At 47.4% G+C, this 25,237-nt stretch overlaps 1 protein-coding gene and 1 long non-coding RNA gene across 2 annotated transcripts in view; one reads left to right on the top strand and one right to left on the bottom strand.

Moving 5' to 3' along the window:
• Positions 1–3,583, bottom strand: part of LOC138417589 (uncharacterized) — an 82,895-nt gene extending 79,312 nt beyond the window's left edge. The window contains exon 1 of the long non-coding RNA XR_011248213.1: positions 3,033–3,583. This is a non-coding gene — a long non-coding RNA (uncharacterized lncRNA). The remainder of the gene's footprint in view (positions 1–3,032) is intronic.
• Positions 1,837–25,237, top strand: part of STK35 (serine/threonine kinase 35) — a 41,621-nt gene continuing 18,220 nt past the window's right edge. Inside the window, exons 1-3 of the mRNA XM_069548187.1 lie at positions 1,837–2,177; positions 2,769–3,369; positions 14,613–15,362. Coding sequence (XP_069404288.1) covers positions 1,872–2,177; positions 2,769–3,369; positions 14,613–15,325 — 1,620 coding nt within the window. The 5' untranslated portion in view covers positions 1,837–1,871 and the 3' untranslated portion in view covers positions 15,326–15,362. The remainder of the gene's footprint in view (positions 2,178–2,768; positions 3,370–14,612; positions 15,363–25,237) is intronic.

Raw genomic sequence — 25,237 nt, 5'->3', positions numbered from 1 at the left:
TCTGAATTTAAAGGACGTCTAGAAAATAACTCACCAGTACTCTTCAAAAACGTTAAGGTCACAAAGACAAAGAAAATCTGAGTAATTAACTGCTTTTCTGAAGAAACTGAAGAGGCATGGGGAATCCCTGGTGGCTCAGTGGTAATCTGCCAACAATGTAGGAGACTCAGGTTCGATCCCTGGGTCGGGAAAATCCACAGGAGGAGGAAATCCGAACCCACTCCAGTTTTTGCCTGGAGAATCCCCATGGTCAGAAGAGCCCAGCAGGCTACAGTCCATGCAGGTTACAAACAGTCTAATACGACTTAGCAACTAAACCACCACCACCAAAGAGGCATGACAACTAAATGTAAATATGTGATCCTGATTGGATCATGGGAATAGCTACATTATTGGGACAAGTGGCTACATTTAAGTATGGAAGATGTATTAAAAATTGTGTTATTGTCAAAATTCTTGATTTTGATAGTTGTACCAAGGTTTTGCAAGACAATATTCATGTTCTTAGGAAATACACACAGACGTATTCGGGATTAAAGAGGCATGATGTCTGAAACATAAAGTGGTGTGGGGGGAAAAGTACACCCACGTCTGTATATAATACATACACAAACACACAAGAGAATACGACAGTGCAAATGTAGTAAAATATAGCAAACTATTCTCCTGGTTAAAAAAGTTATGAGAATCTTTACCATGCTTGCAATTTATATATAAATTTGAAATTTTACCCCCAAAATTTATTTTCGTGATCATACCAACAAAAGTGGCCTGTCCCCAGCCCCCTGGCACTCTTTAGCTCATTCTTTTCATCGATCACACTTACATTGTAAAAATGATTCTGTGTATTAATTTACTTAATAATATCTAACATTTAATGTGTGTGAAGGCCCTGTCCTAAGTGCTTTAACCTTCTAAACTCAGTGAATTCTCACATACTGCTCTTCCCATTTTACAGATAGGGAGGAGAGACACAAGAAAGTGTGTTAACTAATTTGCAGACACCCATATGATTTGATACCCACTCCAGTGTTCTTGTCTGGAGAATCCCAGGGACGGGGGAGCCTGGTGGGCTGCCATCTATGGGGTCGCACAGAGTGGGACACGACTGAGCGACTTCCCTTTGACTTTTCACTTTCATGCATCGGAGAAGGAAATGGCAAACCACTCCAGTGTTCTTGCCTGGAGAATTCTAGGGACGGGGGAGCCTGGTGGGCTGCCGTCTATGGGGTCACACAGGGTCGGACACGACCGAAGTGACTTAGCAGCAGTAGCAGCAGCAGCAGTGAACAAGATATTTTAAAATTCCTGCCTAAACGGAGCTTACATTCAGCGCTCTCAGCCCTGCACCCAATTAGCCACTTTCTATTTACATCTAAATATTTACATATTAACATTTTATATAAAATATACTTATTTAATTTGGGACTATCAATCCTGGGAGGTAAGGGCCAGTCTACCCATTTTGCAGAAGAAGAAACTGAGGCTCCAAGTGGAGGCAATGGTTTGCCCAAGATCAACAGGTTTAGTAGGGAGACAGGGTATGGAGTCCAACCCAGTCCGGGCGGTTCCCAGGCAAGACCTATGAATCAATTAAACCGACCAATCCAATCGACCAATCAGTATTTATTAGCGCCTACTGCGTGCAGCTCTTCTCGCAGCGCGGGCGAAGAGAGGAGGTTGCGGTGCACAGGCGGCTGCGAAGACTAGAGGCCATAGCCGAATCGCGGGAATTTGGCGCCTATTTTTTGTTGGTTGGGTGTTCTCGCCTGTGATTGGGCCCCCGCCCCGCGTGGGTGCGCCGGGCTGCGGCTCGTCGGCCGACCCTGGCAAGACGCCGGCGGCGCAGCACTCAGCCGGCCTTCCGGGGGATGGGCCACCAGGAGCCTCCGCTGGCCCGACTGAGGGCCGGACGTGCGGCTTATATAAAAAGGTTACGTAAAGGGCTCAGCTGGCGCGAACACGTGGAGAGCCGCGGGAGCCCGGACGCCCAGCTGTCCCCCGAGAGCACTGCTGCCGTCACTCGTGCAGTAGCAGGCGCCGTCGCCCGCCCGACTCGGGCCGCGGCCTCCCGCGCGGCTCCGTACCCGAGGCAGCCCTGTCCCGGGGCGGACCATCCCCAGCCGGGGGCCTTAGGAGGGAAACGCGCTGCCCGGAAGTGGAAGGGCGCCGGCCAGGTAAGCGCGCTGTCCGCGGCGTAAAAGCTAGCACCGAAGCTGGAACTACGGCTGCCGCCTCGGGCGTCTGTGAGGGCAGTTGGGCCCCAGGTTGGGCGCGCTCAGGGACGCCGAACTTTTAAGCCAACCCCTTACACCCGCAGTCCGGCGGGACTTGGGTCGGTCCGCAGGGCTCTGCTCGGGCTTAATTCAATGGACTGTTTACACCCGGGAGAACTCAGGGCGGGACGCGGGGAGGGGCATCCCAGAGGGAGCCAAGCAGCGGAAAAAGATTTCTACAGTCTGAATTGCTTCTGAAGGCGGTTTTCATCAGTCATGGAAACAGCGGGTCCTTGTTTTTCGTACTGCTACACGATAAATTAACTGAAAAGGCGGGGACTTTTTGCTCTTTTCTCCGGCTCCCCCCTCTAAGCCAGTGCCCCGTGGTTTCGTCTTTCCCGCTTTCCCCTCCCCTCCCCCGTTCGCTCTGCAGCCGTGGCTTCCGTCTTAAAGGGGCCGCAACGGCCGGAGGAGGAGGTGGGACGCCCTGAGGCTTACGCTCCAGGCCTCCCCGCCTCGGCCTAGTCGTTTAACCGACTTTTTCGCCCGCAGGTCACAATCCAAGGTCCCGCTCTTCCGCGTCCCGGGGCCGGACGGAGGGATGAGGCAGGGGGGTCCCGGGCAGCGCCGTTGCTGCTCCCCCCGCCGCCCGCAGCCATGGAAACGGGGGAGGAGGACGGCGCTCGCAGAGGTACACAAAGCCCCGAGCGGAAAAGGCGAAGCCCAGTGCCGCGGGCGCTCAGCGCGAAGCTGAGGCCGGCGGCGGCGGCCCAGGCCATGGATCCGGTGGCGGCCCAGGCCCCGGGCGAGGCCTACCTGGCGCGGCGGCGGCCGGAGGGCGGCGGCGGGTCGGCGCGGCCGCGCTACAGCCTGTTGGCGGAGATCGGGCGCGGCAGCTACGGCGTGGTGTACGAGGCAGTGGCCGGGCGCAGCGGGGCCCGGGTGGCGGTCAAGAAGATCCGCTGCGACGCCCCCGAGAACGTGGAGCTGGCGCTGGCCGAATTCTGGGCCCTGACCAGCCTCAAGCGGCGCCACCAGAATGTCGTGCAGTTTGAAGAGTGCGTCCTGCAGCGCAACGGGCTCGCCCAGCGCATGAGCCACGGCAACAAGAGCTCGCAGCTTTACCTGCGCCTGGTGGAGACCTCGCTTAAAGGTAGGAGCGCCGAGGGCCGCCCTGGCCACGCCGGGCCTGGGCCCAAGAGTCTGGTGGCCAGACCCGAACTGACCCCTGGACCCCTAGAATCTGGTCCCAGTCCTGTCAACCCTGGACCCGACACACCCTCCTTTCTGCGCCAGGCAAAAAGTCCGCCCTCCCCTCTCCCGATCCGGAATCAGTTCCCAGCCCTAATGTTAGCTGGTTTTTTCATAACAAGGGCTCATTAAGTGCTAACCATTGTGATACTAGTGCTCCTTAAGTGAGCCATTAGTATGAAACGTCTAGCACTTTGAAGGTCGGATTTGGAAGTGGAGGGGGTTGGGCTCAGAGTTAGTGGAAGAACTCCCGAGCCCCCTCACAGGCTTGGGCCCTTCTCTTTCCCTCCCAAAGCAAACAGAAAGGAAAAAACTCAGCCGGACCCACCCACACCCACTCCTTGTCTGGTTCCAAAAATCCCCGAACCATCGGGCTCCACCCTGCAGACTCTGGTTCGTCTTTTTCCTCTGAGACCCCCCCAGCTCTTCTTCCCAGGGCACTCAAGCTGACTGATAGTTTTTAGGCTAGGTCCTCTTGGGACCCGCAGCATAATAACCCCACAGGTGGGCCAGAACTGTCACACAACAACATCGAATATCTTTTTCCTCTTGTTTTACACGTTCTTAACTTTCTGAGGCTGACTTGTAAGTGGTTTTATTTCTAGAAAAGGTAGGGCTTAGTGAGGCAAAGGGGTTTTGCAGTTCTGGGGAGGGCAAATCCTCGTTTGGGGGTTTTAACTGCAGTCAGTGGGTGTGTGCATCCTGAGTGGTCACGTGTCTTGTTCAGACTACAAGTAGCTGGGGGTCTCTTCCTAGCCAGTGGGCTAGGAAGGCCTGAGGAGTGTTCTCAGGGGAGAGGTTGCTAATCTGAGCCCCAGCTCTGCCCTATATCTCTTACAGTGACTGGAGGTAATAACTTTAAAAGTAAATCCTCTCCTCTTTCTATAAACAGAGAAACTAAGGATTAGAGATGAACTTGAAGGTAAGTTGATGAAGGTTAATCAGCTTGTAAGGGATGTAGGGTTGTCCTCCTGTTTTCTTTACAATTTTTCATAGCTTAAGGGATGTGATCCCAGATTTGTCTTGATTTCAAGGTCTAAATCGTTTTAAGAGGGGTAACAATTTCCTCTTCTCCCCTGAAGATGCACTAGATCTGACCTTAGTAAGGATGGATAGGGTCTGGGGTAGGGTGGAGTCAGCTAGTGCATTTTGTTTGGAGCTTTTGCCTGATCTCAAGATTCTGCAAGGCCCGTCTCAAGAGAACTTCTTGGCCCACTTCAGATCAGTTTGATAGTGGATTGAGAACATGCTCATTATCACCTGGGGTCCTTTTTCAAAATAGGCTTCCACTTTTTATGCCCATCTCTGCCCCATCTGTCCTGAAAAGCCCACCCTCTTTCCATGGTGAATCTATTTGTTTTGAAAAGACTTTCCAGGAGATTCTTCCAGTTTCCCTGTATTCTACAAGCTCTTCAGTTCACTCTTAAATTGTCTTCTCTGTGGTTAATGAATGGTCTGGACTTCATCTTACACCACTCCTTGGGATGTAGCAATTTGCATTGCCAAAGGGTTCCCTATGTCAGTCTTGAAACTTCAACATGGGTTGGAAGTCTTGGCTTTGTCTCCCTACAAGTACTGTTTTTTCCCTCACTTGTAGAATTTGTCAACTCCACAGTAAACAGTGGCAGCCTAGCATGGGCTTTGGGGTTTAGATTTGCTTTTAGACATCTCTTGTCTAAGCTGACTGTATGAAACATGGGACAAGTTGTTTCGAATCTGTGGGGAGCAGTCCTTTATTCATAGGGTGAGGGTTCCTCTGTCATAGGGTTGCCGTGCAGCCTGGCAATGTCCACAAGTGCTCCAGAGTCGCTGCTTCAGGAAGTTCAGGCTACATTGTGAACCTTCCAGTGTCATCCCCTTCAAGATTCACAAAGTTTCTGTACAAGTTTCCCAAACTGGACCGTGGAACACGTTCTCTTTCCTGTGTTGTCTGCGGCGCCAAGTTGACAGAAACAGTGCTAGTTTCTTCCTCCCTTTGTAACTAAAACTGAGACCTAAAAGAAATGAAATATTTTGCTTTAGGCCACACACTTAATGCATCTCTTTCAGTTATTTGAAGTCTTAAATATATGAGCCTCTGCTACGGGTCAGTTAATGTTCTGGGCCCAGGGAAAGAACAGTAAAGGCAGTGTATATTGCCTCTGCTTATAGGCTGATGCTCAGAGTGTTAATTTAACAAGCAGTTAATACGCATGTTTTTTACTGTCAGAATTAAAGTGGAGAACAGTAAGTATCCAGATTACCCCAAATTAAGTCTCCCTGACTTCAGCTTCCAAAATTTAGCAGTCCTGATATACCCTGGGGCAGATTGCTTCAGTTTGCAGATAATCTGGTTCAGCTCTGTCTGTAAACAGAATGTCCTTTGCGGTCGCCTCTTGACCAGTCTCCTGTAATTTAGAATAAATAACAGACTAAAAAGTGTTAATCTCCCTTAAAGTCTCAATGAACCAAACCCACAAACTTACTGAGGTCCGTATAGTGGTATTTGCAGAGGGAAAAAAAAAAAAAAAGCACAACTCTTAGCCCCAAGGGAACTTAATTTGAAAAGTTTGAGAAGCTGTAGAAAACTCAAATGCTAATCAGGGTCACAGGAGGAAAAGGCAGGTTGGCTCATTAACAACAGCTTTGTACTGTGTTGTGCAAATTAGCAAGAATGAGAACCAGGAGGTAGCAGGGAAGGTGGGCTTTGAAAGAAGGGAGCCAGCCTGAGAACACATGGATAGGTAGAGAGAAAGTGAATTTTATTTCATAATTCAGCTGAATAGAGACTGGTTCATCCCTGTCCCCGAGCCCTACTTCAGTGTCAACTCTACCCGAAGACATTTCTATAGTTTTTAAAAGTTATGTATGAATAAACCAGTGTCAGAAAAGGGGTAGAGGACTTCTTAATACAGTTCTTAATCTTATCCAACTTTGGCAGGCTTCTGTGTTTTATGTCCTTCTTTTCTCTCTGAATATAGACCAAAAGGTCCTACCCAGAGCATTATATAGAGAACAGAAGTTTGACAGTCAGTAGTGAGCCATCTTGGATGTCTCATCTGGCCTTCTGTTTCACAGGGGAGGAAACTGAAGCCCAGAAAAGGGACAGGACTTACCCCAAGTGAGTGAGTGGTAGTATTCAAACCAGTCTGTCAGGCTTTTTCTTTAAAAAAAAAAAACAAATTAACAGTCTCGTAAATTATTTGGTTGATGGGTTGGTGGCTTTGTTTAGCTTTTAAGAACTTTTCATTAAAAAGGAGTTTACAGTTTGCTTTTTATCCCCTTGTTTTCATTGCCAAAGCACCCTGTCTTTTGCACCTAAAACTAAATTTAAGGTTACTGCCACTTAAAAGATGTCAACCAAACCTGAGCTGTCAAACTCAGAAATTCTGATGCTCTAAGGTACACACTGATCCTTCTAAGAAATAACAACAAAAAGGACCAAAAAGAAAATCCAGGACAAACCCTCAAGATTCATAAAACTGAATAATTAGAAGTTTGGAAAAGCTAGGAACCTAGCTTATCCCAGCTTGGTAAAACTTGTTCCGTTTGACTGATTATTTGATGTTTCGAGATACCTTGAGGGTCTTCAGGTGGGTGAGAATCTTGGCCCCCTGGGAGGTAGTCTTGTCTGCACACTGATGCCTAGTGATAACTATGAGCCACATATTATTCTAGAGAAAGCTATGCAGTTTCCTCCACGAGGCATGCAGAAGACTTCCCTATAAGATCTTACTCTTAAGGGTGAAAGGTGAAAGGTCACAAGTGGTGGGTTTCCTGGAAAATAGTAGAGGTTCCCTCTGGGAGCAGAGAGGCCTGAGGAAGCAAGGGAAGGAGGTGGACCTCAGTAAGCTGAGGGGGAGCCAGTGTGGGGAGGGCCCAGGATCTTAGTGGATATGTTGTCGGCCTGCAGACTCTTCTCAGGCGTTGAGAACCCAGGGAAACCTTGGATTCAGAGCTGGGTTGCCCCCCTTCCAGGCCCCTAGAAAGCAACTCTGAATTCTCTACTGCAGCTTTGGGGCCTCAGTATAGAGAGTCCCCCAGGTAGAGGCTGAGAGCTGACTGGTAATCTTTGGCTACCCTGACAGAGATAAAAAGGCGGCGTTAGGGGCCCTGGAAATAAATGGGATACAGTAGAACATTGGCATTGTCAGAGGTTGTTATTCCCAGTTTTTCACCCTGTTCAACAAAATGCTAAACCTCACTGATTGCTGTGTGCCCAGAGCTGTTCTGAAGGCTTGCCAGTTAACTGATTTAGTCCTCACAAGTACCTTTTGAAGTGTATACTGTGATTATCCCTATTTTACAGGTAGGACAGTTGAGGCACTGAGGTTAGTGAAATTGCCCGATATAAAGCAGCTAAGCAGATAGCCAAGTCAGGCTCAAAGCCCTGGCGTTTTGGATCAAGCCTGATTCCTTCGCAAAGCTGTGCTGCACTTTGAGACAGGTGGCTTATGTCTGAGCTCTCCTATTTCTCTTGGTGGGTAAATGGGTGTAATGATATTTTACTCAAAAACTAATGACTACTATATATTTTAGATTCTGTATTAACCAGTACTCGTGGCACTGCTTATTTCTGCTGGTGCCTCCCCTATGTCTCAGCTGCCAGGGACCCTCTACTTCCTTTCTGTTCTCTTGATTGTCTTGGGACAGCCACACAGACTTTTATTTTCTCTTGCTACTGGCAGACTGCCTTCCTTCTGTGTGCAGTGGGGGTTTTAGATGCCAGCCCCAGGAGATAGAAGCAGCCCTTACTTGAGAGCTTTGATTAATTGGGATCGTGTTGGGTAGGGCCTTTTATGGCATAAATAAACTGTCAAGGAGAGCTTAGGGTCCCAATAGAACATCAGTTTATTTTCAACTTGAACTTGGCTTTCAGTGGTAGTTAACCAGTGGCCCTCCTCATGGGCTCACAAATTCTGGATGCTTGCTTAGTTGTCTTAATCTACATGTTCTGCAGGCCCTATACTAGAACGTTTTGTTATTTCTGTTTTACGCCTTCTCATCTAACAGCTCTCATCTTGATTTATTTCACCCAGTTATTGATCACCTACTCAGTGTGTGTGAGGTACATCATGGGAGCTCAGAGACTTGGCCTTGTTTCATGGTGGTGCGCAGTCTAAGGGAGGAATCAGACGGGCACAGCACAGCTGGTGATACTTGACTGCAGCCTGTGAGAGGCGCTCTAGGGGGGACAGCTGGCAGGAATGTGGACTAAGTTGAGCGGAGGGAAGGATGAGTTATTAAAGGGCAAATCAGAAGTCGGCCTGGCAAGGCCCGTTGCACATGGAGAGAGAAACAACCAGGACTGCCCTGGCCCATCTGGCTGGCCAGTGGGATCTGCATTTTTAACAAGATCCCTGGAATGTTCCAAGTCCTAATAACTAACCTTAGATTTTCATAGTTCATCCTCTCATTTAATCCTTTCCTCTTTAGGTTAGAGTTTCTGTTACCTAGTTTTACACACAAGAAAATCAAGATCCATCAAGCTGAGTAACTTACAGTGTTGTAGCGTTACTTGAGTAACTTGTTATACTAGTAGTAACTTGTAGCGGTGTAGGGTCAGGGTCTAGGTTTATATCCAGCTGTTCTTCCCAGTTCTTGACCTGCTGCTTTATGACTATCCTTTATGACACGTTACCATGATTAACATTGGATAGTTATCTGCTCTGGTGTCCAGGCACCTTGCAAGATGCCTTCTGTGTCACAGTTAAGCCTTATTCCAGCCTATTGGGGTACGTGTCTCTTCCAAGTTTATGAGAAATAAACCATTCGTGGGGTCTTTTTTAGAAGTTGGCCTAGGGTGACATAGCCATGAAAGTGTCAGAGTGGGTGATTTTGGCCTCAGGAGGGCCGGGCCAGAGACTTCAACGTTGGCCTCATGGCCTCTGTTGGACACTGTATCTTGCTCTGGCAGCCACTCGGAGGGGGTCTGTTTTCTAGTGCACAGTGACATTTGATTAATGAAGTACTTTGAATTGAACACAGCCTGTGGTGTTGACACTGGACCCAGCCTCTTTATAGTGACACAGGTCAAGGTCATTGAGGCCGGGACCAGGGCTTGGTCTATGAACTCATCTTGGGAGAACGTGCTGGGTGGTCCTCGTCTTTGGCATCTTCTTGGGACTGATCTTCTCAACCACTTCTTCAGTTAAAAGTTATATATTAAATTTTTTATTTAATACAAAATAGGGATGGCTATGGTTATAACAAATTTTCAAACCTCAATTCTGGCTTCCTTTATAATGTTTTTTGAATGTAACTTAAAAATTTTGTACCTTATTTCCTATTTCACATTAACTATGCTTATGATGTGTTACGTGACCTTTCTCTTTTGGCTAAGTAAATTTTGTTGAGTAAAGCATGACCCTGTGAGCATTCAGCTAAGCTGGCAATGCCATTACTAATCGTTGCGTACTCGTGGATGGCCGTTCTGCCTCCCCACTTTACTGTGCTGGGTGGAGATCAGCGCTGCATGTTTTAGTGCTTGGTGTGCTGCTTTTTTGATGCTGGTAGATTTTTGTTTTGTCTTTTTGGTTCTCTTAAATTCTGGGAATGGGATTTTTATGTCACGTTGACTGAGCATTTTGAAGACTTGTGATGAATATTGCTGAATTATCTCAGCACACTTATCAAAATCATAATTAATCCTTTATGAAAAATGCATCCGCATGTTGTGTGATTGGCCTTGATGAATATTAAACTCCTTGGGGGCATACGTAAGAGTACTTAAGGAGCTGCGTCCAAGTGGGAAATGGAACATCCAGGTGTTAACTTCTGCTGCTGGCAGCAAGAGGTGGCAGGAAAGCATCACAGTTAGAACCCCGGGCTGTGGAGGCTCTCAGGTCTGCCTCTGTGAGACTGCAGGGAGGCCGTAGCCTCTGTTTCCTCACTTGTGGAAGGGTCGTGTGAGTAGAGTGAGTTTGGAGTGAGGAGAGGATTGCCTTCTTACTTCCTGCCACATGGGACAGACACGTGATACATTGCTAAGTTTTGTTGATTCTACATCTCCAAGACCTTTCCCATCCCCTTCTTGCCTCCTCCCTTGCTCTCGCGTCTCCTGACGCGTCTCTTGGCCGCGAGTCTGTCTTCCATTTCTAACTCCTGCCTCCAGAGGGAACCTGGTTCTCGGATGTGTTCTTCCACGTGTTGACATCTCTGAAATCAGCACTAAGTGGCAAGCCAGAGTGTTGTCAGCTTGGATGTCTTGCCTAAATGGTACGTCTTACTTAACATTAGTGACTTCTTAATTTCAGTAAGCAGCTTATTTTTCTAAAGTACTTCAAGGACTTTTAGTCACTTGCCGTTTCTTAGAGTTCACATTCTTTGTCGGCCAGACGCCGTTTCTTCTGACCTGACTCCAGGACATCTCCAGCCTCATTTCTCCCCGTCTCCTACCACATTTCTTCTGTGATTACCCCAGTAACGTGGGTCCCTCGCTGCAAGTATGCAGCCCCCTGAGCTGTGTGCGCTCACTCTCTTCATCCTGGGAGACACAATACGTGAGCCACTTATACTGTCAGCCTGCCTTTCTCTTATCCTAACCACCTTTCCCTACTCCTCAGGCAGGACTGCCTCCTGTTCTTTATTCACATAGCTGCAGTCATTCTGCTTCTAGGGACTGGAAGCCTTCATAAGGGCAGAGACTGCCACTTACCACATCTCTAGTGTCAGAGAAGCAGTAGGTACTCTAGTATGACCATGTACTTATACTAGAGCATAGCAGATGTAAATAAATTATTATATGTAGGATGGATAAACAAGTTCCTACTGTATAGAACAGGGAATTATATTCAGTATCCTATGATAAACTATAATGGAAAAGAATACTAAAAGAATGTATGTGTATAACTGAGTCACTTTGCTATATAGCAGAGATTGGCATACATTGTAAATCAACTATATTTCAATTTTTTTTAAAAAGCCTAAGTTCTGGAGGCTGCTTGGAAACAGGCTTATAAAATTCTGGGTATTTTGTATCCCTTTCCAGGAAGTGCCAGCCTTTCCATAGCTCATATTGATTCATCCCTATGCCGAGTCTGCTGGCCTCAAGTTTCTCGATAGAGCCCATTTTGTCGGACGGTTTCAACACTACTTATGCCCATGAGTAATGAGGTGTGAGACACCTGCTTAATTTTGTTGTTGTTAATTATACCTCTGTGAGCGGTGGCACAGGTTATGTTTTGAAGTACAGAGTTTATCTTGTGGTCTTCTGGCTACTGGACTTGGAGAAGGTAATAAAATGCCTGTGAAAGTGGCCTGCTCTAGGTAGCATATGAGTTTTAGCTGTTACAGCCTGAGAAATGTGGTGTGATCACCCACTTTCATTTTCTGGTCTCTGTTTCATCTTTGCCTAACGTGTGAGAGGTGAATTCTCTGGCCTGCCACACTTGGGAGTACTGAAATCAGTGACTTGCTGGGCCTTGGCTGAGGTCCGCTGGGAATGATGGTGTAGGAGATGGCAAGGATGGGATTCCCCCAAAGCACCGTAAGCTCTGCTGACTGTGGCTTCCCTCAGGAATATGTGGCGTGTCATTCTCGTGAAATGGATGAGAAGATGGAGGCTGAGAGGTTTAGGGACTCACCCCACATTCTAGCCAACTTCCCATCATACTCAGTCTCGAAGTCACCCAGTAAACCACGCAGCAGAATTGGGGCCTAAACCTGGACCTGACTTCGGCCCTCTCTCACTGTTCCGCTGCCGGCTTCTCGACAGAAATGCACCCAGTGCGTCCAGTGCCCTCCCTCCACCTTGCTGTGATGCGAGGTCACTGAAAAGAGGTCCAGGGAGGCAATCTGCCTGAAGGAAGGGACCAGAATTCTGACATGCCTCTCCCAGTTTTTGTGGGCAGCCAGGATTCCTGCATGAAAACATAGGCTGCAGCTTCTCATAAAATAAGCCCAAGGCCCTTGCCTATGCAGAGAAGTGCTTTTTGTCCCTGGGACATGTTGCCATGTCCCCCCACCTTCCATTCCGTCACGCTCACTGATGTGTCTGCTTCCTGTCCAGCACTGGCATCTTAGCACAGAGCCCCCTCCTCAGATGTTTCCTGACCTTAGCTTATTCTCCAGAGCAAGTCCCCCAGTCTTGGGTGTCTCCACCCACCCACCCACTCACTGACTGAGGGCACTTTTTCACCTTTTTTTTTTCTTTGCCTGGATTCTCATAACCTGAACTTAACAGTTATGTAGTCATTTTTGTAGAGTTGTTTTCTTTTTACTTCAGTTGCCATAGTTACCAACTTTGTATATAAAATAATCATCCCCGCCCTCTGTTACCCCACCAGAAGTCTCACTGTTTTCTGATGTGGCCTTTGCAGAAGGAATCTGATGGCTTTTTAATAGTTTCCTTTCTGGCTCTACCATCAGCAAACATTTCGTGGTCTCCTTTTTATGGATCTTTACTCTGAAGTCTAGATTGATCGGGGCTCAAATCGTTGCTTTATTTTGCAGTCTTTTTAGATAGAGCCTCAACCCGCTAGAGCTGATGACCTAGAAAGAGGATTAGGAGACGGGAAACAACTGGTTTTTTTGTTTTTTGTTTTTTTTTTAAAAACCATCTGCCCTAAACTGGTTCTACCTGTATTGCTTTTGATTGTGAGCAATATAAACAAATTATATAATTACAGGGGCAATGTGGTTGTCAGAGGATGGTCAAAAACCTAAAGCATTTGCCTTGTGCATCTAGTCACCTTCTTGCATCAACCTGAAATTCCCAAACCACTGGCTTTTTGTTGACTGTGCCTTGGTGATTTGGGGGCTTAGTGGGGTCTCATCTGAATCACCTGTTCTCCTTGTAATAAAATAAATGGTAAAAGGAACCTTCTGGCAGAGACTTGTGTGATGGGGTGCAGCCTTCATTTTTGGTAGAATGAAGACACCATGCTAGGGGTCAGAGGACTTGTCATGAAAGATCCGTGTGACCACCTAGGGCAGGCCCAGCCTCCTCATCAACAGGATGAGACACCTGCCTCCTTAGGCTCAAGCTATTTGGGCTCTTGCAGTCATCAGATAGCTTCCTGCTAAGGTTTCCGTGAACTGTTAATTGCTTTATAAAGGATATTGGGATTTGTTTGGGTGCCAGTCACCAGCTTTCCTGCAGTTTCTGTGCTTCAAAAGGAAAGACTTTCTGGAGAAGGCAGAGCTAGAGTTTCAAGCCCACACAACTTGATTGTATCTTATACCCACTTCAGACTTCCTCTTTACATACACCTCTCTGGTCCTTTTGTTCCTGGGCTTCATTATCCATCCCATCTCAGCCTAGAGTTCCCATCTGGCTGTCCCCTGCTGATTCACTGCCTGTCTCTTAGGGTCACTCAAGTCCTGCCACTTTGGACTTTTTTAGATCTGGTGACTCCTGCCCACTCTTCATTGTTCATAAAACTTGACCTTGATGCCGATGCACAACTTAGGATGCTTGCTGTTGTAAAGATCTGTTCTCTGCAAACTAAACTTCATAGAGATGGGCCTATCACGTATCTGACTGGTGTTGGGGGGGCTACCAGAACACACTGAGTGAAAGATGGCTGAAATAAAATTGTAGTGCCATTCTAGATACATCGATAACGAGAATCCTATACAAAGCAGGGAGGGATGGAGGCAAGGTCTTTGGCCTCTCACGGGGTAACAGACATTTGACGGTCTTCTCACATGTTTTCACTCATCGCAGCAGCAGCCCTGGGAAGTGTGCTACCTATCTGGACACAGTATAATGAAACACAATGGCTCTGCAGTCATAGATTTGAGTCCGTGAACCCTTAAGTCTCCGTGAGCCTTGGGTTCATTTCATTAGATGGGGCTATTGTTTTCCTTCTGCGGTGCTGGTAAATTTTAAATGGAATGTCAGGTGCCTGCATTGGTACTGTGTCTCACACACGGCCATTGGCAGGTAAAGAAGCAGAAGCGGAAACTGGGCAGGGCGCGCTCCTCCTGGCTGAAGAGCGGTGAGCCCAGGCTCCCTTCTCATGCTGTCCCTTGACTCCCCTGAGTGAGTGGAGGTGGGTCTTCTCGTGCAGTTAGCTCCGCACCAGTTTTGCCGGTCCTCCTGGATCGAAGCAGTCGTCAGCACCGTCATTCCTCCTCTCAACGTGCCGCATCTCTGTAGTCCGTAAGTGGTGTGACTGCGTCCATCTCACTCAGGCTCTTTCTGGTCTTCCCTTGATTTAGGAGAAAGGATCCTGGGTTATGCTGAGGAACCCTGCTATCTCTGGTTTGTCATGGAGTTCTGTGAAGGTGGAGACCTGAATCAGTATGTCCTATCCCGGAGGCCGGACCCAGCCACCAACAAGAGCTTCATGCTGCAGCTCACAAGCGCCATTGCCTTCCTGCACAAAAACCACATCGTGCACAGGGACCTAAAGCCAGACAACATCCTCATCACAGAGCGGTCTGGCACGCCCATCCTCAAGGTGGCAGACTTTGGACTAAGCAAGGTCTGTGCTGGTCTGGCCCCCCGAGGTAAAGAGGGCAATCCAGACAACAAAAATGTGAATGTGAATAAATACTGGCTGTCCTCAGCCTGTGGCTCAGACTTCTACATGGCCCCTGAAGTCTGGGAGGGACACTACACAGCCAAGGCTGACATCTTTGCCCTGGGCATTATCATCTGGGCAATGATAGAAAGAATCACTTTCATTGACTCTGAGACCAAGAAGGAGCTCCTGGGGACCTATATCAAACAGGGGACTGAGATCGTCCCTGTTGGTGAGGCGCTGCTAGAAAACCCAAAGATGGAGTTGCACATCCCCCAGAAACGCAGGACTTCCATGTCTGAGGGGATCAAGCAGCTCTTGAAAGATATGTTAGCTGCTAACCCACAGGACCGGCCTGATGCCTTTGAACTTGAAACCAGAATGGACCAGGTCACATGTGCTGCTTAAAATTCAGGGCAAAGCATCTTGGGTGTTTTTCAACTAGGTGAGTGTCCCTCTGTTTGCTCTGCATGTGCACTTCCTGGACTGCTGGATTCCTCAGACTTGGCCCCGGGATGGGAGGGGACATGGGGATGGAGTTGGGGGAAATGCAGGGTGGAAGAGAAACGAAGTGCTCGTTACCACACGTTCCTCCCAAGTCTCGATGAGGAGGCATGGGATTATTTGGGTACAAATTAGAAAGTCTAGAGAAGTTTTGAGTGGACACTGCATTTGAACTGAGTCTCTTAAGATTTTTAGAAACACTTTTTCTCAATAAATGCTTACTGTAGAAAATGTGCGAAAGTACAGACAATTTTTTTCAGAATAAGCACTGTCCCCAATTTGTATCCTTCTAGGTGCACATCCAGGTCTGTGTAGTTTAGACCATGCTGTTTTAGGTTTAGTTTCCTTTCTTCCATTCAGTTCTAACCTGCACATTTCCCCAGGTCACTCCTTGAAAGCATCAGTTCAGTTCAGTCAGTCGTGTCCGACTCTTTGCAGCCCCATGGACTGCAGCACACCAGGCTTCCCTACCCATCACCAAATCCCAGAGCTTGCTCAGACTCATGTCCATCTAGTTGGTTATGCCGTCCAACCATCTCATCCTCTTATCCTCCTGCCGTCAATCTTTCCCAGCATCAGGGTCTTTTCCAGTGAGTCAGTTCTTCATGTCAGGTGCCCAGAGTATTAGAGCTTCAGCTTCAGTCCTTCCAATGAATATTCAGGACTGATTTCCTTTAGGATTGACTGGTTTGATATCCTTGCAGTCCAAGGGACTCTCAAGAGCCTTCTCCAATACCACAGTTCGAAAGCATCAATCCTTCAGCACTCAGCTTTCTTTATAGTCCAACTCTCACATCCATACATGACTACTGGAAAATAATTGATGTTCCATTATAGGTGCCATAATTAATTATTCTCCCCCTGCAGATAGCAAATGGTTTCTCCATTTTAGATACTATAAACAGTGGGTGAGTGAATTCTTATAGAGAAATCTTTGCTTATTTAACAGATTGGTGGTGGACTTTAATTTGTCAAGTACTATGCTAGGCTTTGGAAAAATGATAGTAAGCAAAATCAGAAACATGCCCCATCCTTGGGACTTCTGCAGCTTAGTCAAGGAGAGAATCATTAAATCATTATTTATCATAGTTGCTTTACAATGTAAGGAAATTGACCTTCCAGAGAATGGTGCCCAGAAACAAGAGTAGGGAACTGGAAGCAGAGAGGAGTGTTCGGGTAGAAGGCCTAGTCTCTGCAAGGGAGCTGAAGCCAGCAGCAGCCTAGCAGTTTGGGGTAGTGAAAGATGAAGACAGGTAGTAGTTGAGGAGGACCTGCAAGAGCGTGAATAGAGCTGAGGTAAAAGCATACGAAGGTGTATACCAGGAACAGCAGTGGTAGTTCAGTTGGACCAGAGTCTGAGATGTGAGCAAAGGAAAAAAAAGGTTAGAAATAAGGTGAAATATGGGACCCTGGAATCTGACCTTGATTTAGTAGGCATTTGGGAGCCATCTATAAGCTGGAGCAGAACAGTGCATTAACAACTTCAGCCTGTGCATGCTGGTTTGAACTGGAGTTTAGAGGACCAGTTGGACCAATTGTTTGATTCATACTAGTAAGAAGATGTTGAACCTAAATGGATAGCACTGAGGGTAGAGAAATGCTCTGGATCTTTGGGGCAGAATTAGCAAGGCAGCTGGCCAGTGTGGAAATAATAAATCCTGGGGGATTGATACACTTGCTGGCTAGTGTATTGGTCAGATTTGATTTATTTTCCTTAAAGGGAAAAGAAAAGGACATTGATCACCTCGAATGCTAGGTATTTTCACATGTACTGTTTTGTTTCATATTTGCAGCCCTGCAGAAGGTTAAGTCATTTACCCAAGATCCTACTAATTTAAAAATAGGGGCTTCCTTGGTGACTCAGTGGTACAGAGCCCACCTGCCGATGCAGGAGATGCAGGTGCGAACCCTGGGTCGGGAAGATCCCCTTGGAGAAGGAAATGGCAGCCCACTCCAGTATTCCTGCCTGGGAAAGCCCATGGTCAGAGAAGAGCCTGGCGGGCTACAGTCCATGGGCGGCTGCAAAAAGCGTCAGACACTATTTAGCAACTAAACAGCAACAGCGATGTCTTCCTCATGCCCCCTCCTCCCCAGCCCCTTTTTTTCTTAGTATCAAGATGGCAAGCTGAAAATAAGCTAGTCTTAGATTTTGCTGAAGCCTTGAGAGGAGGTGATAGGTAGTAGAAGCCGATCCCTGTGGTCATGAGCAAGGAGCTTCAGCACCTGGGGCTCAGAACTCTCCCTTACCTGGGTGGGTTCTTAGTCTCTGCTTTCCCTTGGTCACCCTTAGATTTCTGGTTGGAGTTGGTTAATGCTGAGTCAGTGAACTTCTCAAATGAGTCACTCCAGGTTTAATTCTTCCATTCCACAAACATTTATTATCTTCCAGGTGCCAGGCCACTTTGTCCTACTGCCCAGTAAGAGAACAGCATTCTTAAAGCTAGGTTTGGGGTAGTACCATGTTCAAGCCTAAAAAGAGTTGGCTGGACAGTATTTTAATTGTATTTCATGCTGACAATTCCCATCTCATCTTTTCCACTTTTAAAAAACTTCTTAGAATTCAAGTTTGCCCTGGGGTACAAAGAAGGTCATCATATGGAAAAGGGACCTGAATTTGGGTTAGGGTTATGGGGTTGTCCTACCTAGTTGAAATTGTGGCTCCCATTTGGACACCCACCCTTGGGATCTGTGCTGTGTTGCAGGGCAAAGTTAAAGCTAAATAGGAGTACTGTTTCAGGTAGGAGAAATAAGTGACCTTGAGAAAAGATCGGGAACCTGGTATGGCCAAGTGTCCCACACTCTGACAGCTAATGAGGACAGGGGTTGGTCAGTGGCGCCTGTCCTGCTCTGTTCTAGCTGAACACTTAGAGTTTGGCCCGGATTCAGGGCCCAAGTCTTTGTGACCGGGAGCTGAACCTTGTGCCAAAGGTTCAAATCACTTGTGGTATAAATGAGTATCTGGCTGGTTAGAGAATCAGAGGCTTGGGCTGGGAGGATCTGTGGAGTCTAAACTCCCCTTTCTGCCAATCAAGCTTTATATATAGATGGAGAAACTAGTTCTGTATATTCATTCAATATATTTATTGAGAAACTATTTGCCAGGGACTATTTCAGACACAGAAGATAATTTGTAAACAAAACCAACAAATTCTTGCAACTGTAGAACTTATATTTCCTGGAGAGATGAACAAACATAACTGTTAGCTATGGGTTGGCAGGGCAGGGTGGGGGATGGTGGTGGACCAAGATAAGTGAAATTAGAATGCAGAGAGGTGAGGGATGGGGGTGTACTTCTAAGTGGAAGAGATCGGGGTGGATCTCCTTAAAGACGGTGTCTTTTGATCAAAGGTTAGAAGAAGTTGAGGGAGTGAGGTACTAGGATTTCTGGAGGAAGAAAATCTCAGAGGCAGTAACCATTATAACAGCTTGAAGGCTAGACAGAGTGATCAGGGAGGTGAGTATAGGAAAAGAAGCTAGAGAGGTAATTAGGAGTCAACTGAGAGTGCTTGGACTACAAGGAGATCAAACCAGTCAATCCTAAAGAAATCAACCCTGAATATTCACTGGAAGGATTGAAGCTGAAGCTCCAACTCCTTGGCCACCTGAAGTGAAGTGGCGACTCTTTAGAAAAGACCGTGATGCTGGAAAAGATTGAAGGCAAGAAGAGAAGGGGACAACAGAGGATGAGATGATTGGATGGCATCACCGACTCAATGGGCATGAGTTTGAGCACGCTCCAGGACAGGGAAGCCTGGTTTGTTGCAGTCTGTGGGGTCACAGTGTTCTTACCTGGAGAATCCCAGGGACGGGGGGAGCCTGGCGGGAGTCCACCTATGGGGTTGCACAGAGTTGGACACCACTGAAGCGAGTTAGCAGCAGCAGTGGGGTCACAAAGACTCAGACTGAACGACAGAAGAGACATTGTAGGCCACTGTAAGGATTTTGGCTTTCAATCTTCAGTAAGATGAAAGGTCATTGATGTGTTTTCAGCTGTGTGATATCTGATCTTTTGAAAGGATCACTGTAACTACTGTGCTAAAAGTAAACTGGAGGGGGCAAGTGAGGGGATAGGATGGGAGGTTACTCTGATAACACAGGTGAGAGATAAAGATGGCTCTGAACAGTGGAGGGAAGATAATGATTGGATTTGGGGTGAATTTTGAAGTCAACTGATAGGATTTCATGCTAGATTGAACATAAGATGTGAGAGAAAGGAATTAAGGATGACTCTAAGTTCTTGGCTTTGTAAACCATTGGAAGCATAGAGAGGATCAAATGAGATGGGGAAGAACAGGTTTGGCTGGAGGAATTTAGGTCTTGGTCATCAAAGTTTAGAATGCCTGTTCACAATCCAAGTACAGAAGTTGAGTAGGCAGGTGGAGGAGTCTGAAGTTCAAGGGAGAGAATGGTCTAGAAGTACAAGTGTGGAGATGGCCAAGGGTGTTTTAAATGTTTCTTTCAAATGAATAATTTAGTTCCATGCTATCGCACATAATTTATGAAAAACAACTTTCCAAAAACATTTAGTGAGTTGTTCAGTTGCTAAATTCTGTCCAACTTTGGTGACCCCATGGACGGTAGCCCACCAGGCTCCTCTGTGCATGGGATTTTCCCAGTTGAGAATACTGGAGTGGGTTGCCTTTTCTTCAGAGGATCTTCCCAACCCAGGGATAGAACCTGCATCTCCTGTATCGCAGGCAGATTCTTTATCGCTGAGCCACTGGGGAAAGCCCATGTTGAGTCAGTAGGGTGGCATTGTTTTATGTTTTTGCAAATCAGCATCTGCTTTGATAGTCAGCTGAATTCTCATTTGCTTCCGCTGTGTACCCTGGTGCTACATCACTCATCGTGTAACTTCGGGAAAACTTCACCATACACTTAGAATGAAAGTGAAAAAGACAGATAACTGAAAAGTTTTGTCTCCATGTATTGCCAAGCAGCAGACCACATTTTGATGCCTCTTCCTGTTACCATGATGGGGAGCTGAGAAGTAGGAGAGACTTAGAAGAAATTATTCAGAGTTCCAAATGAATGGGCAGAACTTGTGTGACCTGATTCCTGGCCAGCTTTCGTACCATACCTGTGGTCATGGATCACATTCTAGCTGCATAAAGGAAACCCAGTTGTCCTGAGTATCCGCGTGATGAAAGCATGCCTCAACAATCTAGGACTGTAGATTTCAGAGTAGTGTTTAAATTGGGGCTAAATGGTTTCGGTGTTTTGCAAACTTTGAATGGAAATGCACTTTGGATTGGAAACACGGGATTCCTCTTAAAGGAGTGTTGCCTTGTGGACTGTCTAGAATTGAGTCCCATCTGTGCTTTTTAGGCTGTGTGACCTCAGGCAAGTTATTTACCTCTCTGGGTTTTATCATCTGTGAAATGGAGTAGATCATATTTATCTGAGTCAGGCTGTTGGGGGAATTGCAAGAGGCTGTGAAAGTGCCTTGTGTAAACTGTCTAAATGAAATATTAAACGGTAAAGTTTTAGATACCCACTTGGGCTTGAGGTGGAAGCATTGTCTTTTCTCTGAAGACAGTGGCCTTCAGTTGCCTTGCTTCTGAGGATTACCAAATAAATAGCTTCCTTTTTTGAAGCAAAACTATAATCAAGGCAACTCGGTTTAACAGCTTGTTCCAGAAAAAAATCTGTTTTTTTAAAGGTTATTCAATGATGGGCCCTACTACTCCCTTATTTGTCACTTTTTGAAAATATTTAATAATTCCTAATGGTGCCTACCAGCCAGCCAGAAGCCTTACCGAAAGCAGGAAGCCAGCCAAACTAATGTTCCAGGTGCCACTGCCCACATGTTACCAGGGAGGGTGTTGAGGGATAAGAGACTCTGCATTCACGGCCAAGTTTGCTGTCTGTACACAGACCTCAGTTACTAGGGCCTTTTGAAGCCAGGGCCTTGAATGACGTTGTGTGGAGTGGGCAGTTCAGGCCTGAAGAAGGAGCTCAGATGTTGGTAGATCTGAGGGGTCATAGAAAATATTCTTTGTACCATATGCTATCTTGGTGGCTGCTCCACATCAGAAAGAAATTGAGCCTAATTTCTTGAAGTGATGTGTGCGTGTGCTAAGTCTCTTCAGTCATGTCCTACTCTTTGTAACCCCATGGACTGTAGTCCGCCAGGCTCCTCTGTCCATGGGTTTCTCCAGGCAAGAATACTGGAGTGGGTTGCCATTGCCTTCTCCAGGGGACCTTCCCAACCCAGGGATCGAACCCGGCTCTCTCCCACATTGTAGGCAGATGCTTTACCATCTGAGCCACCAGGGAAGTTGAAGTAGATGATTAGGCCCTTGGAAAGAATGGAAGCTTTAAAGTAGAGAGATGGAGGCAAGGGTATTTAGACAGTGACTGTTAATCTTAAACCCAAGCAGAGCTGGAGTTGCTGAGCCTCTTTTGAGTCCCTGTCTATCAGTGGGGGCCCCAGCCTTGTTCTGCCCTGTCTCACTAGCCTTTACAGAGCTGTGAGAGCAGAGGGGTGTGGTTTGTTTCTCTTTTTCTCGGGAACGTCAAGCTCGGTGTTCACTGAAGGACCTGGTAGCTCCAGGTACTGCCAGTATGCAGTGTGCAGGCTGTCCCTTGCTCTGGGTCTGTCTGCTGGTGTTTTCTGGGAGTTTCAGTTGGGGAAGGCTGGTGGTAGTAAGGCCAGGCCGCTCCCTGGGTGCCAGCTTTTGCCCCTGCTGTTGCCCTCTCTGTCTGTTGCTCCTGCTGTATCAACATGAGGAAGCTGAGCTGTCTGTTATGTAACAGGATTGGTTGCCCCCAAGGATAATCTGTCCCTTGAAGCTCTGCAGGACATCAAAGCATCCATGAGGGGACAGGCCTGCCCCAGGGCTGTTGTTGCTCACTTTCTCCTCCTCCCCGGCATCCTTGGCTCCTCCTAGGCTAGGCAGCATCCCTTTGGGCAAATCAAAATAAATCTTATAATCCTCCAGCTGTGAGCCAAGCTCCTGATGGTTGAGGTCCTTTCAACTCCCATTTCCTCTTAGCCCAGGGACACAGATACTCCCCCAGCAATAGCAGCTCCTGGTTATAAAAACTTCTTTTCCAGGGGCCCTCTGACTTGTACAGGGCAGAGGCCCCGTCCTTTTATCGCCAGCCCTGAATTAAGCACTTCACCTACAGTATCTTATTTATCACATCATCTGGGCAACTATTCTGTTCTCTGCCATCATTCTGCAGATGAGGAAGCTGAGAATTCACTACAGTTCTGAGAGTCAGGATTTGAAACCAGGTACCTGACTGGAAATTCCACTGTTCCATCCTGCCTCCTAGAGTCTCTTTCAAAGCATCTTTGGTGTGTTTCTATTTTGAGGCAGATGCTGGGTCCCTGTCCTGTCAGCTCCACACGAGAGGCCCCCAGGTATTAGTGTCAGCGCTGCCCGTGGGCATCCTTCATAGTCCAACGGTCTTGGCACAGTGCACTGCAGCAGGGCCACCTTCTCCTTCAGGTGAGGTCACCTGTGTGTTGATTCCTCTTCCGTCACCGTGACACAGCCTCAAACATAGGTAGGCGAGGCAAGACTGGGATGGTGAGGCGCCCGTATAACCAGGGGCCAGGCAAGGGTAGGCAGAAGCCACACAAGCAGACAGAGGTTAAAATTGGAAAGCAGGGGGCCCAAAGCACACCCCAGGTGGGGCAGCAGGAGAGCACAGGCACCGCGGGGACAGGACAGTCCACACACCAGGACAGGGAAGGGCTCTGACGTGACACAGGCATCCTGCTGTCTCTGATCCCCGGGGCCTGGAAGAAGCCCATTCTGAGTGAGCTTAAGTAAAGGTTGATGAGGATCTAAAGCAAAATGGCAGGGGTTGCTGGGTTTCTTCCTGACCCATCTTCCAGCTCATTTACTGACCAGAGTGGAGGGCTTTCATGAATTTCGTCCCTGTTGTTATCCAGCTGTCTGCAGCCCTGTGTTGAGTGATTCTGAGGCCAAGTCAGATTGGTGAGCAAGAGCCCTCTTACGGCAGACACTTGCCTAGCAGTGGTCTTGATAGCATAGACCCCACTGTTGTCCTCTACGACTCCCAAGTTCTCCACGGACTTGAGAACAACTTAATTGTAGTAGGCGTGGCTGGGGAGAAATATAGGAAGCCTGCAGAGAGTGAAGGGAAAGCTTGCTGGAGAAGGTGGTGCCTTGGGCTGGTTCTTGAAGGCAGGTTTAGGGGCACTTTGTAAGCCAGGTGGTAAGTGAGATGATCACATCTCAGGGTTTGTCTGAAACTCGCCCTGGCACACGGTGGCCTTGTTGAGTATAGGAACTTGGCTGGTGAGGGGAGAGAGGACTGTTGTAGTGAAATCCCCAACTGGAGGGGCATTCGAGACCAGGGCCTGGAGAGAATGCCCAAGGTCTGTCTTGATAAACTAGGGCAGTAGCATTTAAGCTCTCAGCCCCTCTCTTCATTTCCGCTAGTGAGTCTTCTGTGATTTTACAGAATCAAAGGAAATGGAGACCTCCTCCAGCATTTCTAGGATTCAGAGGCATGGCAGGCCTTAAAACTGCCAGCTGAGTTTAAAATAAATCAATACCATAAAATACTGCAATGAATTTCCTAACTTTAAAGGAATTTCACTTTCAGTTAGAGGTGCCAGGGGAAAGCTATAACTCAGCCTGCATCATACACAGGTCAGAATTCTGTATTTTGTTTCTTTGTAAAAGAAAGTGATGTCTGGGGACTCGGGAGGAATGGATTAGAGCCACCCAGGCACCCCTTAGGGCATAATGAGGAAGATGAAAATGCTTCTATTTCCCCAGACTGCATAGAGGAGCCAGATGTGGGGCCTGGGCAGGTAATCTTATGAATGGTAGATAACCTTGGCTTTTTGTCATTCTGAGACCTGGCCGTGGAGAAGTAGTGGAAAGCAGGTGGGGTATATGGTATATCATGTTGGATTTTGGTATTAAACTTCTATTCCAATGGAAGAGTCACAGATGATGTGAGCCAGTTGACTCAGTCTGTGTTTACTTCCATCCTTTTGCAAAAAGGAAGCTCTTAAATATCGTGTACAGCACCCTTTTGTGTTTTTCCTTTCTGCTTTTTTCAGACATGTCTAAGACATGTCTTCCCGGAGAGTTCCAGTCTAGGGCAGAGCTAAGGCATGGACAGAAAGAGGGGAGGGCTGTCAGATCTTGGCAGAATGCATGGCCTTTCCAGCCCAGCCCAGCCTTGTACCAGACGTAAGGAGAGCTGGAAGTCACAGCCAAAGACTTATTTGTTGTTAGTAACCAGATTGCAGGCTTGGATGTGATGAATGTTTGGATGGAATCGTTGGTTTGTATGGGACAGCAGAAATGAGTGTGAATATACCACACCCAAGACCAAACAACAGGGTGACTTTTACCTTCCCCCTGCAAAAAAAAAAAAGTTGCTTGGGAGTTTAGGCCAGTTGCCTAACCTGAAATCCAGATGTCACCACTGAGGTGATCCAGGGATCATCCTCCGTCCCCCCACCCTGAGCATCTCGGGGCACGGGCACCTACCAGGCGTATCCCACAGAGCCTTCGGAAGTACATCACTCCAGCCTGATGTTTAGGAAGCCCTATAGCAGGAGGACAGCAGTCCCCAGAACTCCAGTTTCCCACCTACTCTTTAGAATTTCACTGAGATGAAATGAAATGCTGTTACAGTAGTAACAGCGTAGGCAGACCCAGGTGCATCTTCAGAATCCACAGCCTCATTCTGCGCAGCCCAGGTAGAGTTCAGTGGCAGGAACTGAGAGTGTTGGGGCTAAGAAGTTTTCTGCTTAACAGACCCAGAATCTGTCCTGTGACACCTGCCTGCTCCTCCTCCCCACCCCCCGCCATG

This window comes from Ovis canadensis, chromosome 13 (genome assembly GCF_042477335.2).
Source record: "Ovis canadensis isolate MfBH-ARS-UI-01 breed Bighorn chromosome 13, ARS-UI_OviCan_v2, whole genome shotgun sequence".
In the NCBI taxonomy this organism is placed as follows: Eukaryota; Metazoa; Chordata; class Mammalia; order Artiodactyla; family Bovidae; genus Ovis; species Ovis canadensis.
Note: the sequence above shows the minus strand (reverse complement) of the source record. Positions and strands in the feature narration are given on the sequence as shown.